General features: G+C 37.5%; 1 protein-coding gene across 1 annotated transcript in view; it reads left to right on the top strand.

Moving 5' to 3' along the window:
• Positions 1 to 19,983, top strand: part of lrp2b (low density lipoprotein receptor-related protein 2b) — a gene marked incomplete at its 5' end in the record, with an annotated part of 63,512 nt that overhangs the window by 20,737 nt on the left and 22,792 nt on the right. Inside the window, 21 exons of the mRNA XM_084135734.1 lie at positions 567 to 683; positions 1,230 to 1,607; positions 1,712 to 1,960; positions 2,264 to 2,472; positions 2,602 to 2,786; positions 11,681 to 11,909; positions 12,026 to 12,203; positions 12,296 to 12,424; positions 12,523 to 12,689; positions 12,863 to 13,006; positions 13,537 to 13,646; positions 13,734 to 13,911; positions 14,007 to 14,220; positions 14,559 to 14,795; positions 15,400 to 15,588; positions 15,691 to 16,611; positions 16,706 to 16,871; positions 17,845 to 18,003; positions 18,103 to 18,392; positions 18,790 to 18,993; positions 19,080 to 19,322. Coding sequence (XP_083991860.1) covers positions 567 to 683; positions 1,230 to 1,607; positions 1,712 to 1,960; positions 2,264 to 2,472; positions 2,602 to 2,786; positions 11,681 to 11,909; positions 12,026 to 12,203; positions 12,296 to 12,424; positions 12,523 to 12,689; positions 12,863 to 13,006; positions 13,537 to 13,646; positions 13,734 to 13,911; positions 14,007 to 14,220; positions 14,559 to 14,795; positions 15,400 to 15,588; positions 15,691 to 16,611; positions 16,706 to 16,871; positions 17,845 to 18,003; positions 18,103 to 18,392; positions 18,790 to 18,993; positions 19,080 to 19,322 — 4,896 coding nt within the window. The remainder of the gene's footprint in view (positions 1 to 566; positions 684 to 1,229; positions 1,608 to 1,711; positions 1,961 to 2,263; positions 2,473 to 2,601; positions 2,787 to 11,680; positions 11,910 to 12,025; positions 12,204 to 12,295; positions 12,425 to 12,522; positions 12,690 to 12,862; positions 13,007 to 13,536; positions 13,647 to 13,733; positions 13,912 to 14,006; positions 14,221 to 14,558; positions 14,796 to 15,399; positions 15,589 to 15,690; positions 16,612 to 16,705; positions 16,872 to 17,844; positions 18,004 to 18,102; positions 18,393 to 18,789; positions 18,994 to 19,079; positions 19,323 to 19,983) is intronic.

Raw genomic sequence — 19,983 nt, 5'->3', positions numbered from 1 at the left:
CTTGGATGGACAAATACACACAAAATTATGTCAAAATACCCATCTCGGCAATCATTCTCATAAACACTGTTGGTTATGTCTTAAGTGAACATAAACAGTTGAGAAAGATATTGAATGTGTATCATTATATTGGATTCATTAGGTCTTAAAGTGACAGCAGTATACATTTCTGCCATTGTCTAGTTCATTAATGTAAATCAAACAACAAAACACAATCTACATAAAATTTCTACAGTGAACATTTAATTACATTTAATTATCACATTTCTGTACCTGAAATAAATACAACAGTTAGACCTTACTTTATTTCTAACTGTTCACTTGCCTATTAAAATGTTTGAACTTTTTTAGTTAAGTAGTTTTTGCTGTGGTATCGGAGTACTTAAAGTGTCCTTTAAGTAATAAATGGAAAGCAAAGTCAAGTCCCCACCCTACATTTTTTCTTTGTTGATAATCTGTTACACTCGGATGTACATCACAATACGAAAGAAAAGATCTGTAACTAGTTCTGTTTCATAGTGACGTTAATTAACATGGATGACATGGATGTTTTGTGTTTTGGGTAGTGTACTCCTGTTCGATGTTCGAGTTTGCATGTGCCAGTGGAGATCAGTGTGTGAGTCAGAGCTATCGCTGTGATGGGGTTTATGACTGCAGGGATCACTCAGATGAGAGCAGCTGTCGTAAGTTATATGTGTTTAGAAGTCCTCTTTCAGCTTGGTTTTAGGGGATCATATGACATAAATTTGGTTATTTTAAGATTTTTTTGCTGTTAACTGTGACTCCATGTCTGTGAAAAAAAAAAAAAAAATTAGATTGATGTTCTTGGAAGTGAATCAGTTTTTACATATTTAATTTCATTGATATAAAGCACAACATAAAAGGTCTTGCAATTCTTTCATAATTATTTTTGTCAACCAGTATTTTAATCTCTATTAATTTTCCACAAGGTTTACAAATTTCACAAATATCTAAATACATTTTAAAACCTTGATTTCTGTCATATAAAATATATAAATAGAAAAAATAGAAATATTTATTTATTGTAATTGATGTTTAATTGTTGTTGAAAATAATTTATCTAACATATCTAATAGTTTTCATAACAGAAACATGGGTTTGTGCTATATGTGTCATCATCATCTTTATATGGATATAAGCTACTAAATGTGTATCTAGCAGTGTAAAATAATGCTAGTGATGACTAATAGCGGGTGTTTTATGTGCAGCCACACGTGGGCCAGGTCTGTGCCATGACGATGAGTTCCAGTGCCAGGTCGACGGATTTTGCATTCCGAAAGTGTGGGAATGTGATGGTCATCCAGACTGTGAGGATGGCTCTGATGAGCACAATGGCTGCCCGCGCCGTACCTGTAGTTCTGTACAGTTCCAATGTGCTAATGGAAACTGTGTGCCTCAGAGCTGGATTTGTGATGGGGAAAATGATTGCAGGGATATGAGCGATGAAACAAATTGTCCCACTCCACCATTCAGCTGCCCATCAGGTCAATGGTTGTGTCCCACAGACCAGGTGTGCATCACAGAGGCTCAGGTGTGTGATGGCCAGAGAGACTGCCCAAATGGAGCTGACGAGTCTCCCCTCTGTAGTGAGTACGGCTGCTGCTCGAGTAAAGCATGTGTTACATGTTGCTATATGTTGTTGATGAACTTCTCAGACTGTCTCTTTCTTTCTCATTATTGGTCTTATTAGATGAAAATGACTGTCAGGTAAATAACGGGGGCTGCAGTCATGGTTGTATTCAGGGTCCATTTGGAGCTCAGTGTACCTGTGACCCAGGATTCCAGCTGCTGAACGACTCAAAGACCTGCGACGACATAAATGAGTGTCTGATCCCTGGATTCTGCAGTCAAACCTGCTTCAATGAGCGTGGCTCCTTCCGATGCTACTGCCAAGATGGCTACCAGCTGGAGCCAGATGGACGTACATGCAAAGCCATCTGTAAGTAACATCTCGATCGTTTATACATCAAAGATGATTGAACTAAGACTTTATGTTGCTGAATTGCATTTCTTGTCAAATGGATAAGATCTCAATGGTTTTAAAGGGTTGAATTTCTGTCATTAATTACTCACTCAGTAATGACAAAATTTTCATTTTTGGGTGAACTAACCTTTAGGCTAGTTCACACTGCTCCAACTAACACCAAATCCAAAACATTTCTAGTAGTTTCAAAAATTGTTTGTACAGTAATATAAGAATAGTAAAACCTGAAATCTGTGGGAAATGTGTAATCTGCTCCAGCCCCAGGTGATGCCTTGCTTCTGGTGGCCAGGCGCAGTCAGATTGTCGCTAACCGCATCTACTTCAGACCACCCCTTGTCAATCCCATAGTCAGCGGCGTGAGCATCGTTGCTGTAGACTTTGATAATGTCAATAAAAGAGTCTACTGGGGTGATTCATCTGAGAAAATGATCTATAGTTCATTCCAGAATGGCACAGACAAAAAACAGGTAAGTAATAAGAAGAAATAAAGATTTGTTGTCTTATAGGGCTTATGAATTTCATTGTATGGATATATTGGATCTGTGTTAATCAATTACAGTTCAGGATTAATTAATTTGGTGATGTCGATATATTAGGTGTTCTCATCAGGCCTGATGGTGCCTGAGAGTATAGCAGTGGATTGGGTTGGTAGAAACATTTACTGGACCGACTACGTCATGGAAAACATTGAAGTAGCCACTCTGGATGGCCGCTTCCGGAAGATTCTGATTACCAAGAATGTCACCAGCCCTCGTGGACTGGCTCTAGACCCCCGCAGCCAGTATGCATATTGGACATACTTACTAATTTGTTGCTATTTAATGAATTTTGAGAGACTCTTGAAAATGAAAATTCTGTCATCATTTACTCACCATGTCATTCCAAACCAAACATTTTTTAAACAGAAATTGCATGATGCAGGAGAACAAACCTCATTGGTCCTTGTGGAAGCTCCAACGTGCTTGCATGACCCACGAGAACAAATCTCTTCAGTTCTCTCATGTTATGCAAGCACGTTTGATATTCCATTAACCATATTTGATGTGCTCTATGTATTTGTGTTAAAGGGGCGTGTTATAGGTATTATGCCCCTTTTTACAAGATGTAATATACGTCTCGGGTGTCCCCAGAATGTTTTTTTTTTTTTTTTTTTTTTTAGCTCAAGTTTCAGCTCAAAATACCCCACAGATTATTTATTATACCATGCCCATTTTTGAGTCAAAGGAAAAACATGCTGTTTTTTTGCATGTATCTTTAAATGCAAATGAGCTGCTGCTCACCACCCTGCTTTCCAGAAGAGGGCGGAGCCTTTATAGCTTGTGCCTTACATACTCTGCCAAAAACTAAAACATCTGTTTGGTTTTGATTATCATCTCTATTGCGGTTAATCTCACGTGACATTGTAGTTCTTTATCATCATGAAAGTTTATTATCTGCTTGCGGTTTTTTTAAGCCATATCAGTCTAAACTTCTGATAAATGGTTTTCTGAGCGCACACATCCGAAGCATGTGCACAGAAAGCTGGATGTCAGACAGCGCGTCCCGTGAGTGTGAAACTAAGTTCTCTTTCACATCTTATTGCACTTAAACTGTCAAATACACGCAAGGCTATGTAAAAAACACACAAAGTTCACATAAACACAGTCGGTTATGTCTGTGAACGTAAACCGCAGGAAAAGAAAGTGCATGTGTATATTAGATCTGTGTATTAAATTGAAAGCAGTATAAAATACAGTACCTACTGCTAAATATGTTGTTAATACGAATCAAACAACAAAAGAAAAAATACTCATTTACTCAAGAAAATAACTCACTGCTCTTGATTGAATTAATTTAGTAGCTTTAATAAGAATAAATTTCTTACTTGAATGCTGCTGTTAAATGCTCTGGTGTGGAGATAAACATGGCGGACTGTGTACAGCTCATTTAGGGGCGAGGTCTATGCTAATAGACATATTAGCAGCCATATCACCCTGTAGCCCAAGACTGGTTGCCCACTGAAGCTAAGCAGGGCTGAGCCTGGTTAGTATCTGGATGGGAGACCTCCTGAGAAAACCTTTGCTGCTGTAAGAGGTGTTAGTGAGGCCAGCAGGGGGTGCTCACTCTGTGGTCTGTGTGGGTCCTAACGCCCCAGTATAGTGACGGGGACACTATACTGTCAAAGAGCACCGTCCTTCGGATGAGACGTAAAACTGAGGTCATTAAAAATCCCATGGCACTTCTCGTAAAGAGTAGGGGTGTAACCCCGGTGTCCTGGCCACATTCCACCCATTGGCCCTTGCCAATCATGGCCACCTAATAATCCCCATCCACTGAACTGGCTCTATCACTCTCTCTCCTCTCCACCTATAGCTGGTGTGCTGTGAGCGCACTAGCGCCGTTGTACTGTGCCTGCCGTCACATCATCCAAGTGGATGCTGCACACTGGTGGTGGTTGAGGAGAGAATCCCTGATATGATTGTAAAGCGCTTTGGGTGAACAGTAGTACATATAAAAATCGCTATATAAGTGCCTCATTCATTTATTCATTCATTCATTCATTCATTCATTCATAATAGAGCAGAGTCCGTCAGCAGTCTTCGGCAATGTGACACCACATTGCTAGAATCTGCAAATGGCTTGTTCTGAGACATTGCTTTTGACTATAGATCACACAATACTCTTAGATCGACTACAAAATTATACTGGTGTTCAAGGACAAGCATTAAGCTGGTTTAGATCATACTTATCTGACCGCTACCATTTTGTCTATTTGAATGGAGAAAAATCGACCATAACTCCAGTAAACTATGGAGTGCCGCAGGGATCTGTGTTAGTCCCTCTATTATTCTCAATATATATGATGCCACTTGGAAATATTATAAGGAAACATGGAATTAGTTTCCATTGTTATGCTGATGACACTCAAATATATATTTCATCACGGCTGGATGAAAACGCTAAATTATCCAAATTGACAGAGTGTGTTAAAGATATAAAAGATTGGATGACGCGTAATTTTCTTTTATTAAATCCAGACAAGACAGAGGTAATACTTATCGGTTCAAAAAACCGCCCACAGAACCTCTCACAATACAACTTTGACATCGTAGGATGTCCTGTTACTTTATCCTCTACAGTAAAAGACCTGGGTGTTATACTCGATTGTAACCTGTCTTTTGAAAATCATATTTCGTATGTTACAAAAACAGCCTTTTTCCACCTTAGAAACATTGCTAAGCTACGTAATATGCTATCAGTTTCTGATGCAGAAAAGTTAGTTCATGCATTCATGACCTCGAGACTAGATTACTGTAATGCTTTATTAGCCGGTTGTCCTGCATCCTCAATAAACAAGCAACAGTTAGTCCAAAATGCAGCTGCTAGAGTTCTTACTAGATCAAGAAAATATGATCATATAACACCGATTTTATCATCACTGCATTGGTTACCTATAAAGTTCCGTATTAATTACAAGGTATTGCTACTAACTTATAAAGCCCTAAACGGCTTAGCTCCAGTCTATTTAACGGATCTTCTATCGCCCTATAATCCATCGCGCTCTTTAAGATCAATACATTTGAGGCTTTTGGTCATACCTAGGATATCCAGATCAACCAAAGGAGGGAGAGCATTTTCACATTTGGCTCCGAAACTCTGGAATAGTCTTCCTGATACTGTTCGTTGCTCGGACTCGCTCTCCCAGTTTAAAACTAGATTAAAGACGCATCTTTTCGGCCAGGCATTCATATAATATTTTTAATCTTACAGTTCAAACTACAATCCGGCCTCTAGTTCATAAATGCCAGAGGAGAACTGGCCCCGACTGAGCCTGGGTTCTCCCAAGGTTTTTTTTTTTTCTCCATTAGGTCACTTGATGGAGTTTTTTCGGTTCCTTGCCACTGTTGCCTTTGGCTTGCTCAGTTGGGGATATTTTGGGGATATTTAATTTTATTTTATCAATCAATAAATTCCACTAGAAACAAATCTTGTTGTATTATTTTATTTTAATTTAATACTGTGAAGCTGCTTTGATACAATCTGTATTGTGAAAAGCGCTATACAAATATACTTGATTTGATTTGATTTGACTTATGGGTATTAAAAAAGAGAAGTGGGTGGATTTTTAACATTATAGGGTGGTTGTGTACATACTGCTGACACACATTTATGTTCAAACACCATGTAAAAGTGAATTTTGCATAATAGGTCCACTTTAATCAATGTTTGTATGTGAATACAAGCCTAAATTAAATCTGTTTATCATAAAAAGTGATTGTGTCTCTTCATGTAAACTGCTTGATTCATATGGATTACGATTACTTTAAGATCTCGTTTTGGACTTTAAGTGTCAAGAATGAACTTTTGATAGGTGGAAAGAAATCTCTCAGGTTTTATTTATAATAACTTCATTTGTGTTTTGAAGATGAACAAAAGTATTATGGGTTTGAAATGACATGAGGATTAGTAAATGATGACAGAATTTTCATTTGTTTGTAAACTGTCCTTTTAAAGGTAGTGTAGGTAGGATTGTTATAAAAAACTTTTTTCCAAATTTGTTTAAACTTTTTATATATATCAAGGCATAATTAAAATGTAAGTACTCTGATAAAAAGAGTATAAAAATCGAGTGACTCTAGACCGTTTAATCTGTATTAAACACAGCTCATTATTTCCATTTGGGACGAAACAAAGGATTGGCTTAGGCGACTGTCACTCTCTCGCAACCATGGCAACCACCCTTTTGCCACACAGGATCTGCCCATATGCGCGCGCACCCGTTTGATTTGAGGAATTCAAGAGGCACGGAACCTAGGAATAGCAAAACAATGGCAGAGAAAGAGCAATCAAAAATTCACATTACCGGCATATGCAGTTAGCGAAGGCAAACAAGGCAAAAAAGGAAGACAGTACTAGAAAAGGTAATGAACAAAAAGTCTTTGAATAAAACGCGTGTCAATATCCTCGGACCCTAGTTGCACGGCCTCTTGCACGACCTCCTCTGCTTCGCCCTCGACCCCGGACCTGTCCTCGGGCTGACGATGCGGTACTTGTCTCTGGAGTATAGTCCTCATCAGAGTCAACAATGCTTTCATCATGGAAACTCTTACATGCAGAACACCATATATGTTATGAATCTTACACGAAATTCATCTTCATCACAGTGTAAATGATGGTAATGGAAAAACGTGTATCATGCAACCTGTTTTTAGCTTTGCCTTATAGATAACTAGCTCGTTAGCGAATCAAAAAATATATATTTTAAACTTTACCAATATCAATATGCTAGCTTGATAGTGAGTACTAAAATACATCTTATTTGTTTATCTTCATAATGATAAAGTTAGATTTTTTTTATTACATGTGATTCTGACATGATGTCACTACATGCACTGCGCTCCTTTCTCTCTATGGAGGACATTTTCTGCCAAATTTAAATAAATAAATTAAATGATTAAAATGAAAATTAAAACCAGATTAACGATTTCATTACAGAAAACAGTACGCAAAATATGTGACAAAATTGAGAATGAAATTAAATGATTTCATTTTCACAGCATTATTCCTGTCAAATTGAAAAATAAAATGCAATTGGTGATTTCACATTTCATTTTCACTACAGTCTCGAGGCAAGACTGGCAATATTAAAATGAAAAGCCAAACGTGAAAAAGAAAGTACAAATACAGTTTTTACAATGCTCTTTAGTAATGCTCACGCAATAATAGTGACACAATTCAAATACAAATGTAAATTTTCGTTTTCATTTTAATTCCTCTTTTATTTCACAGTTTTCATTTTCATTTTCAAAGACAACCTGCATGCAAATTCTATGTTAATGAGTGGGTGTGGCTTATTCTAGTAACGGCGCTAGAGGCACACCTTCTGTAAAGCGAAGTCGTCGACGTCCCGTGTGCATGAGTTGAATGTGTGAAACGAAATTATTTAAATAATATAGTAATCGAGACGACGAGATATGGCGAAATCTGTTAGTGAGCTTTTGCGGGAAGCTGCCGCAGCATTAGAACATGGAAACCACCAGCCTGACCATGTTAGTTATGATGTTAGACTCAGACTAGACCATAATCGACGATGAGGTTCATTCATGTATTAGGCTGTTTTGGAAATTCAACTATTTGGGTGTACAAAGGTCTTAGTAACACAATTTCTACAACAATTATAGCCAGACATTAATACCCACTGGCTTTAACCGAGAACCTCGGACAATGTTTCATATTCGCGTCGTGCCTAACAACGCCCTTCAGCCGTGACTTATTCAGATACAGCACTAGCCTGTATCTGTCCGCTGTTTAACTGTTAGGCTACGTGTCTTTTGGTTATTTTAAGTTTGTGTACAAAAATCACAATGCTGATTTTCATTTCCAGTAACAACTTCTGGATGAGACCGAGAAAGCGAGTGTACCTGCATTTACAGTAGGCTAGATATTTCCTTCAGGTCTATGAAGGACTAAAAATGACAGAACGAAAAATAAATAAATAAAAGTAGAAATAAATAAATAAATGCAGAAATAATAGTGAAAATAAATACATTTTGGTAATATAAATGGCTATTTCTGTATTTTTACATGTATTTATTTATTTATTTATGCATTTCTATATGTATTTATTTATGTATTTATACATTTATTTATATATTTATGTATTTATATATTTATTTATTTATATATTTATATATGTATTTATTTATACATTTATTTATTCCTACATTTATTTATTTCTGTATTTCTACATTTCTACATTTATTTATTTCTGTATTTCCACATTTCTACATTTATTTATTTCTGTATTTCCACATTTCTACATTTATTTTTCCCTGCGCATGTATGCTAATTGACCAATGGCTAAGCCACGCCCCCTCCACTCACTCGGACAAACAGTCAACATTCGGTAACAGGCGCTTTGGCAGCTGTCACAGTAGGAGACATTTCACAGGAGGCAATTGATGATTTTTTGGAGACAGAAAGATTATATATCATCTCGATGTCACCAAAAGGGCCTTAAATATGCATTGGAGGGTTATATTAATAATTTTATTGTTGAGAAGGTCGATAAGCTTCAGCTCCAGACAAAGATTTACAGTTCACAGTGTAAACGTTATAGTTTGGTGCTATTTCGCTTCAAACGCTCGCTTTATACGCGCGTCCTATTCGCTTTGGATTCAAAATGTTCAAGCGTCGAACTAGACGCGGATACGCGCGAATTTGACGCTCTATTCGCGTTTGGTGTGAGCGCAGAATAATGAACAGGCTGCGATGTCAAGATTGCATTGCTGGAATGTGTGTGTGTGTGTGTCAGAGAGCGGGCGCGATCGAACAGTGGAAACATAAAAACATACTCCATTTTGTTCATACAGGACATAATTAAAACTGCAAAGTGTTTAGCCTACTTATATTTGTGTAAAACACAACATTGTGCTTTTGTCAAACTGTAAACTCTTGTCAAAAAAACCCTACAACTGTCACCCAACCAAAATCACACACACACGCTGTTTAAAAGCCAAAATGACAAGAAAAAACATAAAAACGAATGAAAACTGATAACCGCAATGCATTGCAATGGACGAGGAAGCAGAGAATGTCCGAGTGTATTGGGTTAGCTATGCGTACTGTGATTGGCTCATCGCGTTTGGGGGCGTGGCTTAGCCATTGGTCAATTAGCATACATGCGCAGGGAAAAATAAATGTAGAAATGTGGAAATACAGAAATAAATAAATGTAGAAATGTGGAAATACAGAAATAAATAAATGTAGAAATGTGGAAATACAGAAATAAATAAATGTATAAATAAATAAATGTAGAAATAAATACATATATAAATATATAAATAAATAAATATATAAATACATAAATATATAAATAAATGTATAAATACATAAATAAATACATATAGAAATGCATAAATAAATAAATAAATACATGTAAAAATACAGAAATAGCCATTTATATTACCAAAATGTATTTATTTTCACTATTATTTCTGCATTTATTTATTTATTTCTACTTTTATTTATTTATTTATTTATTTTTCGTTCTGTCATTTTTAGTCCTTCATACAGGTCAGTCCTATATTCATAATAAAAAATCCGTTTGAATACCCGGTGTGATATCTTTTACTTTTAACAGTTAATAGGGGTTGTCTGTGCCTAGTCATGTCAGTTGCGTCTTTCTTCTCCGTGATCACAAGTTTGAGTCATTTCAAAAGTCTTCTCTACTGACTGACTGACTCACTCATTAAGACAGTCTTTGTCTCCATCTAATGGAGAAATAATGTAACTTCTTCTGTTGCAAATGGTCAGGGACTATTTTTTTTTCTCCAGCGGAAGGAATTGGCTTTTAGTGATTCATTTTACTTCATGAAAGATGCATATATACATATGTTTCGGGATTAATATTTGTATTGCGTGGTAACCGTTTTATAAAAGCAATAAGGTAGGCTACTCTAGGCTAGTGCTGTATCTGAATAAGTCACGGCTAAAGGGCGTTGTTAGGCACGACGCGAATGAAACATTGGCCGAGGTTCTCGGTTAAAGCCAGTGGGTATTAATGTCTGGCTATAATTGTTGTAGAAATTGTGTTACTAAGACTTCTGTACACCCAAATAGTTGAATTTCCAAAACAGCCTAATACATGAATGAACCTCATCGTCGATTATGGTCTAGCCTGAGTCTAACATCATAACTAACATGGTCAGGCTGGTTGTTTCCATGTTCTAATGCTGCGGCAGCTTCCCGCAAAAGCTCACTAACAGATTTCGCCATATCTCGTCGTCTCGATTACAATATAATCACATTTAAATAATTTTGTTTCACACATTAAACTCATGCGGGACGTCGATGACTTAGCTTTACAGAAGGCGTGTCTCAGCGCCGTTACTAGAATAAGCCACACCCACTCATTAACATAGAATTTGCATGCAGGTTGTCTTTGAAAATGAAAACGAAAATGAAAACTGTGAAATAAAAGAGGAATTAAAATGAAAACGAAAATTTACATTTGTATTTGAATTGTGTCACTATTATTGCGTGAGCGTTACTAAAGAGCATTGTAAAAACTGTATTTGTAGTTTCTTTTTCACGTTTGGCTTTTCATTTTAATATTGGCAGTCTTGCCTCGAGACTGTAGTGAAAATGAAATGTGAAATCACCAATTGCATTTTATTTTTCAATTTGACAGGGATAATGCTGTGAAAATGAAATCATTTAATTTCATTCTTAATTTTGTCACATATTTTGCGTACTGTTTTCTGTAATGAAATCGTTAATCTGGTTTTAATTTTCATTTTAATCATTTAATTTATTTATTTAAATTTGGCAGAAAATGCCCTCCATACCTCTCCGCTCGTCTCAGGTAAATAATGCGTCTTCAGCTCAGCGGTCGGCGTCGCGCGTTCATGTGTTTTGGGGGCGTGGCTTTGGAAGGAGCCCAGAAGGGAGGGGGTGGAGTGAATGGAAATAATGAGCTGTCTTTAAAACAGTCGTGAGAGGTCTACAGACACTCGATTTTTATACTTTCTTTTTCAGAGTACTTACATTTTAATTATGTTTTGATATATAAATAAAGTTTAAACAAATTTGGAAAAGAAGTTTTTTATAAAAATCCTACCTACAATACCTTTAAGATCACTTAAAGTGGAGTCTTTTTTTATCAAATCATAATTCCTTCTGTTTTCTTCTCAGTACCAATCTAATGTTCTGGTCAGACTGGGGTCAGAATCCTCGCATAGAACAGGCTAGTATGGATGGACTCGGAAGAAGAGCAATTGTGACTAGCAAGGTATACTGGCCCAATGGACTCACCCTGGATTACACAACTAGAAGACTATACTTCGTTGACGCCTACCTGAAATATATCGACTACTGTGACTATGACGGCAAAAACAGGCATCAAGTCTTCGCAAGTGACATGGTAGGAGTTAAAGTGCCTGGTTAAAATCCATCTATGTTTTACATGAAGTATAAGGGCACAGTCTGAGTTTATCTGGTGTCGTATTTTTCACTCATCACACATCTCTGTATCTGCAGGTTCTTCAGCAACCACATGGCATAACCATCTTCGAAGACAACATCTACTGGAGTGACCGCTACACAAGTCAAATCATGAGGACTAACAAATTTCATGGAGGAAACATCACCACCCTTCTGAGCAGTGTGTACCAGTGCATGGGTATCGTCATGGATCACCCTGTCAAGCAGCCTTTAGGTTAGGTTTTCATGCAGGTTATTTATGAAAGGATATCTGGCTGTTTTTTCTTTCTTTCACTTGACTAACATAGTCTTTTGGCTCCTATACAGCACTCAACCCCTGTGAGAACCATCCATGCAGTCAGCTGTGTCTTCTATCGACCTTAAGACCCCGATACTACATGTGTGACTGCCAGTCTGGCTGGACCCTTGCCAGCGATGGTCGTACTTGTACTAAAGGTCAGAGTCTTTACAAAATTACTGTGTGCCATTTGAGTTCTTGAGGTCTTATGGCCTTTTACTTGACTTAATTATGCTGTAATACTTATTTTTCCTAGATGACACACCCTTCTTGATGGTCGTCAGAGATACAGTGATTATGGGAATCCCTCTTAACCCCAATGACACGTCCAACAATGCCATGGCACCAATTTCAGGCATCACACAGGGTCGAGATATTGATTTTGATGACCGAGAGCAGTTTGTCTACTGGGTGCAAGCCACTGTCAGTAAATCAGTCAATATCTTGACTATTCCATAACATTGTTTTGGAATTAAAAATTACTGACACTATTTTTAACTATTAAACAATATTTTGAAATAGAAATATTTATAAAAAACGAAGAAGAAAAAAATAGTAATGTTTATCTTGAAACTAAGGTTGAATTTTTCCCCTAGGGTTCAATTTATAGAAGCAAGACAGATGGAGCAAATCGAACTCAGTTTGCACCAGCTGCTATCATTGGTTCCCCCTCTGGTCTTGCCTTTGATTGGATTACACGAATCATGTACTACACTAATCCCTCCGTTAAGGCCATTGAGGTGAACATCATAATGTCTTAAGATCAGTGACACACATCAGCATATTATATCATACATATCAATTTATTGAATTAAATTGTGTCCCACTTTATATTAGGTGTCTATAACTATTATGTACTAACATTTTAATTAATAATTTGATACAATGCACTTATTGTGTACATACACATTTTTACAATGTACTTGTATATTTTTTTAATACCTGCATGTAATTACAGCTGTAATTAATCTCTGTAGTTACATCTATAATTACTCTGTTGACCCTTCCATTAACACCTTAACCGACCCTTAAACCTACCCATACCACCAAACCTGTCCTAACCTTACCCATATTCCATCTCAATAGCAGCACAAGTGTTTTGCAATAAAACATCAACACAATAACTTCATTGTACTTATTTTTTATGTAAGTACATAGTAGTTAAGGACACCTAATATAAAGTGTGACCTTAACTTGTAATTTATTTAATTATTTTATGTATTATTATTATTATAATTTTTATTTTTTTTTGCTCTTCACCCCCCAAAAGGTAATCAGGGTTGATGGATCTCAACATTACAGGAAGACTATCATCACAAACACAGGGAAACCAGAAGGAGCTGGAGAGCCAATAGGAATAGCTCTTGATCCAGCCAGGGGGTAAACACTTTTTGTGACTAGTAGACATTTGTCCTGTTCTTAATCTTTAGTTATTAATGTACTGTCATCATCCTCTCACCCATGCAGGACACTGTTCTGGACAGACAGAGGTTCAGACAGTGGAGTTCCACCAAAGGTGGCAAGTGCAGACATGGATGGTGGGAACCTCAGAAACCTCTACACTGGTAACTTGGGCAACGTTGAGTTCATCGCTGCTGACATAGAGGCCAGGAAGATCTACTGGGGTGTCCCTCAAACTGGGATGGTGAGACATTACTTGCTCATGAATCCACATGCAGAAATAATTCATTATGCACTTGCATTATATTCCTGGTTTTGGTATTTCTCTGTGCTCGGCAGATTGAGTGTGGAACCATGGATGGTGCGAGCAGGGTGACTACCGTGAGTGGCCTGTCTCATCCCTGGGGCATCACTGTCTACCAAAATTACCTCTACTACACTGACCTTGACTATGAGGTCATTGAGAGAGTTGAAAAGAGCACAGGCGCAGACATGGTGGTGATGAGGAGCGGCATGGCAGGGGTGCGAGCACTGAAAGTGCATTCCAGAGACAGTGAGTGAAGCAATGCAATTTGCTCTTTATTTGAAGTAAAGGATAATAATACAATAACTTTTGTTGGTATGAAAAAAGAGCGACCCCGGAGTGATACAAGATAATTGAAAGTAGCAATATTGGACAGTGGTCCAATATTCAGTCTAGCATTTATTAAAAAATATTTAACATCTAAATCCCAGTATCGACCAATGAGAAACAAGTATTCTTTTCAAAAACAAAATAATACATTTAATAATGCAATATAAGACCAGCCAAAAGTGTAATCCTCTGGATTTTTTTTCCTTTTTTAAAAATCATTGATTGTATTCTGTTTACCCACAATCCATTAAATCCAGACTCTGCTGGCACTACCAATGCTTGCAGTACAAACAACGGAGGCTGTCCCCACCTGTGTCTGCCTAAACCTAATGAACAGAAGACATGCGCCTGCACCACAGGTTTTATCCCATCTCAGGAGGGGTCTCAATGCGAGCAGTATGACTCTTATGCTATAGTGTCCTCTTCCAAATTTATTAGAGGATTCCACATCAACAGCTCTGACCACTCTGAGGCCATGGTTCCTGTTGGAGCAGGTGAGTATTGGTTACAATATGCTAAGCAGTTTGATTCTGGTTAGAGAGGAAGTTTTGAAAACCCTGGCAACATAACTTAATGGTTAATGTTAATGTTAATATCTAAATAATTGTAAATAAATAAAGTACAATGAATAAAATAATAGTAATAGTAATACTAATAAATAATATTCAAATATAAATACATAAAAATGTGTTTTATTTTTATCAATCATTTTTCTAAATAGAATAATACTTAAATATAAATAATAAATAAAAAATATTTTATTTTATAAATAAAATAGATTTTTCTATAAGATATCTATACTTATACTAGATATCTATAGAAAGAGAGTGGCAATGAAAAACTTTCTAAATAAACTTTTTTTCATAAAACTATTCACAGATTTGGTTATGTCTTATTGTAAAAACATACTTAAAGCTTACTGAAAAGTTTGAGAGAAAAAAAATATTTTGAAAAAATGTATAAATAATAATAAATGGAATAAATTATATATAATAATAATTAATATTTAAATATATAATAAATATTAATAAAATATCCACCATAGTCCTATGGTGTAGTGTTGTGTACTACAAAATATAATGTGCTTTTATTCTGTAGGTACTTACTCAATTATTGACAAGCTGGACATGCACATCGCCTCTGGATTCCTGTACTGGACTGATAACAGCACCTACTCATCCTACAGAGGCATTTACAGGACTAAGACAGATGGCTCACGCTATTCTACTGTCATCAGTCAGTTGGGCACTGGAAGGATTCAGGGTTTGGCAGTAGATTGGATCGCAGGTAAATGACTGTGAAAATATAGTGACACCATGTATACTGTGAAAATAGCTTTATGTGTTTGTTTGTATATATCGGGCTGATCCTTGTTTTTATTTATGTCAGGAAACTTGTACTTCACTAATGCATTCACCTCTCAGACATACATTGAGGTGTTACGTCTGAACACAAGCGTTCAACTGATCCTGCTGAAGAGTTCAGTGGATCGTCCCGTAGATCTTGCCGTCAGCCCCAAATTGCGTCTCCTCTTCTGGACTGACGCTGGCCAGACACCTAAGATCGAGAGCGCGCTTTTGGATGGTACCAATCGGACAGTTCTTGCCTCTGAGAGCCTGTCATCCCCACGAGGCCTTACGATCGACTACACCAATGACTTCCTGTACTGGGTTGACGATACTCTGGATATGATATCTCGCATGGCAGCTGATGGTTCTCAGCGGCAGATTGTACGCTACGGTAGTCGCTACCCCGCGCCATACAGTGTCGCCATCTTTGGCGAGTACATGCTGTGGATCGATCGCAAGCTGGGCAAACTCTTTCAGGCTAGCAAGCTTCCTGGGAATACAGACACACCTGAGGTGATCCGAGATGGCATTGAGGATCTGACAGATGTTGGAGTGTTTGACTCGCATGTTCAGCCCACTTCTGCCAACCTGGTGGGCTTCAACCCATGCCATGAGGACAATGGGCGGTGCCAACAGTTTTGTTTTGCAATGCCTGAGCAGCAGCAGCCCAAATGTGGCTGTGCCCATGGCTCTTTGCTCAGCAATGGAGTCTCGTGTGGCTTTGGCCTGGATGAGTACCTGATCTTCACCACGGATTACACCGTGAACAGCATGAGGCTAGACCCAGAGGACCACAGCGCACCATTTCCTACCTTTAACCTGGGCTACGGTGTTTTAGCCACAGAGTTTGACTTCCAAGACAAGAGAGTGTTCTTCACCCAGTATGTGGGTTTAGGCAGGAGTAAAATAGGATACATCACAACCACCAGCAGCACTAGTCCACCGATCACCATAGCCAGTGGTACAGTCTGATGCTTTAACATTCTCCGAATGAATAAGCAGAAACCAGCCAATAACAATGTTAAAGAGTTCTCTGCTTTCTTCTCATCTGTTAGATCTGGATGATCCTGAAGGTCTGGCCTACGATTGGATCCACAAGCGTCTTTATTTCACAGATTATTACAATCGGAGTGTGCAGTCTATGGGAATAGATGGCCAAAATCGTTCCTTCATCGCACATGGCGACCGCCCCAGAGCTATCGTGGTGGATCCTTGCTATGGGTAAAAACATTTTAGGGCTTTTCACATTTAAAATCGTCATCTAAACCAAAATATACTTTAGTATTGACGCAAACGCTTAGCATATTATGCGTTTCATTCTTGCAAGTGTCTTAGCTATTTCTCTTCAGAAGGTATGACCAATGAATTTGTGCTTGTTTAAACTGGAGTTTCAGGTATCTCTTAATTGCCTCTCACATGCTTTCATCATCACAGGCATCTATTGTTTTTGCCATATTCAGGTTATTGTTGTTACATCTCATTCCTTTATTTTTCAACTGTGAAACAACGGGCCAGTGTAGTGTTGGTCACCTTCTGCACAAACTGACGAGTGTAAAAAAAATAAAAAAAATCAAGAAGCATGTATGATTTCAGCATAGAGAGTATCGGGCATGTGCATGGCTGATGATGAAATTTAGGTCACATGCACTGTGCACATACCCTAGTGTACACGTAAAAAAGTACACTTTGGCCTTTAATCCTGTACTCAATTTTCATGGTTTCACACTGTACATTTGTAAACTTGTTGACAGTTTTATTTGTATTTGTAATTTTATAATTCCTCATCTCACTCTTGCACATTAATTTGGTTTATATATTCGGTTTATGGTTATATGGTTAAATATATGGTTTATATGATCCAGCTTGTCCTGAATAGACATTTTGTACTTTAACTGTAGGAATAACCCATTTTTTACTTCAATTGTTGTGTTTTCCATGACTTTGACAATTTAGATTTTGCCCTTAAATGCTGAAATGAAAAACAGTCCATGAATATTTATGAATATTTAATGAGTTCAGTATGTAATTGGTTGTTTGTACCTTATACATTTGGAACCACAACGCAGTGTTAACCCCCTTTCAAAATGACAAGTGTGAAAGCCCCCAGGGTTAAAAGACTGGTTCAGATAGTTCCAGCCAGATTAGTTTTAAAAAATCTAAAATTCCTCAATGAAAACTGATTTTCGTCACGCAGATACCTGTACTGGACTGACTGGGGATCCCCTGCTAAAATTGAACGCGCCACACTTGGTGGAAACTTCCGGGTCTCTATCGTAAACACAAGTCTTTCTCAGCCTAATGCTCTATCTTTGGATTACGAGGAACGACTACTGTACTGGGCTGATGCAACACTGTGAGTTTATACTCACCTGCTAGTCATTTTACATCATATTTAGTGCAGACAGATGAGAAACATTCAACTGATAAAACTGTTTCACTATCTCACTCACAGGGATAAGATTGAGCGTGCCTCTTTGACTGGAGAAAACAGGGAGGTCATTCTTAGTCAGACACAGTACCCGTTTGCTGTAACAGTGTTCCAACAGGATATCTACTGGACTGACTGGAACACAAGGATTGTGTACCGCGCCAACAAGGACGACGGTTCTGGCCTGACTATAATTGCCACTGATCTCCAATATAGACCCAATGACATCCACGTCTTCTCGGCCAGTAGGCAGGAGAACTGCTTGAGTCCTTGCCAGCTGTTCAACGGAGGATGCAGCCATGTTTGTGTCCCAGGTCAGTCTGGCTTCCAAGAAACTGTTGAACATACATGCAGTGGGCATCAAAAGAGACTTAAATTGCAACCTTTAAATTAATGTAAATTAAATTAGTATTTAAATTAGAACTTAAAATAGAAACCTGGAAAATAAAAGAGAGGATTAGGATTTAAAAAAAAAATGAAACAATGAAATGTTATAACTGAAAATGAATTTTAAATATTTATATATAAGAAAATTTGTGACATTAATTTTTGTTCATACAATCAGACAATACCTATATGACTGCAACATGGAACTATTTTTATGTACTCACAGACTTTTGGACCCAAATTCTAGTGTGTTTGTTTATTTTTCTTTTTCCTCTTTTTTGAGAAGCTTATACATCTCATGTCTCTCGTTTATCACTTTCTCAGGTCCATCTGGTCCAGAGTGTCAGTGTCCCAGCACTGGTAACTGGTATCTGGCCAATGATGGGAAAGACTGCATCCCCGACAATGGGCAGCGGTGCCATGCGGATCAGTTCACCTGTCTGGACGGAAGCTGTTTGTTCCAGCGCTGGAAGTGTAATGGCTACAGGGACTGCTTGGATGGCTCAGATGAGCTTGAGAGAGTGTGTGGTAAGTGACCTTAGCAATAAAAAAATAGTTGAATTTATTTTTTTGTATAATTTTTTTTCTTTATACATGAATTCTACATTCTACAGCTTTCCACACCTGCTCACCTACGGAATTCACCTGTGATAACGGAGGCTGTGTGCCTCTGTACTATGTGTGCGACTACACAAATGACTGTGGAGATAACAGTGATGAGCATGGCTGTCCCTTCCCAACCTGTAACCCTACCACAGAGTTCACCTGTGGTAACGGACGCTGCATCAGTGCGGCTTTTGTGTGTGATGGATTCAATGACTGCCGAGACAACGGCACCACGGATGAAGTTAACTGCCGTGAGTGTGCTGTTATTTTAGTATTTTTTATATACTGTTATAGTATCTATTAATATTATGAATTAGCTTTTATTTTTATATTTTCAGTTTTCATTTTTATTTTTAGTAATTCCGTTATGTGCTTTTGTAATTTTTTTGTTACATGCTTTTGTCATAGTTTTTTAATGTCTTTTTAGCTTTAATTTATTTTAATTTTATTTTAGTTTAAGTAATTTGAGTAAATTTAGCCTAAACTCATTTTATTTAAGTTTTTCAAGTTTAACCCCCTGGGGTCGGCTATCGCGCCGGCGCGATAGGCTAGTTTTTTTCCGTATGAGTGCAAAAAAAAAATATCGATCCTGTTTAGTGTGTATTTTTTTTGTGTATGCTCATAATAAAAACAAAGTGTTGTGCTTTTCGCCAAATAAAGAAAAATAAACATGATGCGAGTTCTGCCTACTCTCCGTCAGTGAAGTCAATTCTGAAACGCGTCGGAAAATGAACTGTAACTCAGCGAATACTCAGTCAAACAGGCATACAGACACACAGGCATGAAGCTTGAATTCTCTTCTTTTAAATGAAGTAATTTTTATAAAAAACAAATATTCACAGTTTATATAATATGTATGTAAAGAGAGAGATGTCAGTCGTTCTCATCTCAGCTAATAAAGTTTTAATGTGA

The sequence above is a fragment of the Abramis brama genome (genome assembly GCF_963993115.1).
Source record: "Abramis brama genome assembly, chromosome: 14".
In the NCBI taxonomy this organism is placed as follows: Eukaryota; Metazoa; Chordata; class Actinopteri; order Cypriniformes; family Leuciscidae; genus Abramis; species Abramis brama.
Note: the sequence above shows the minus strand (reverse complement) of the source record. Positions and strands in the feature narration are given on the sequence as shown.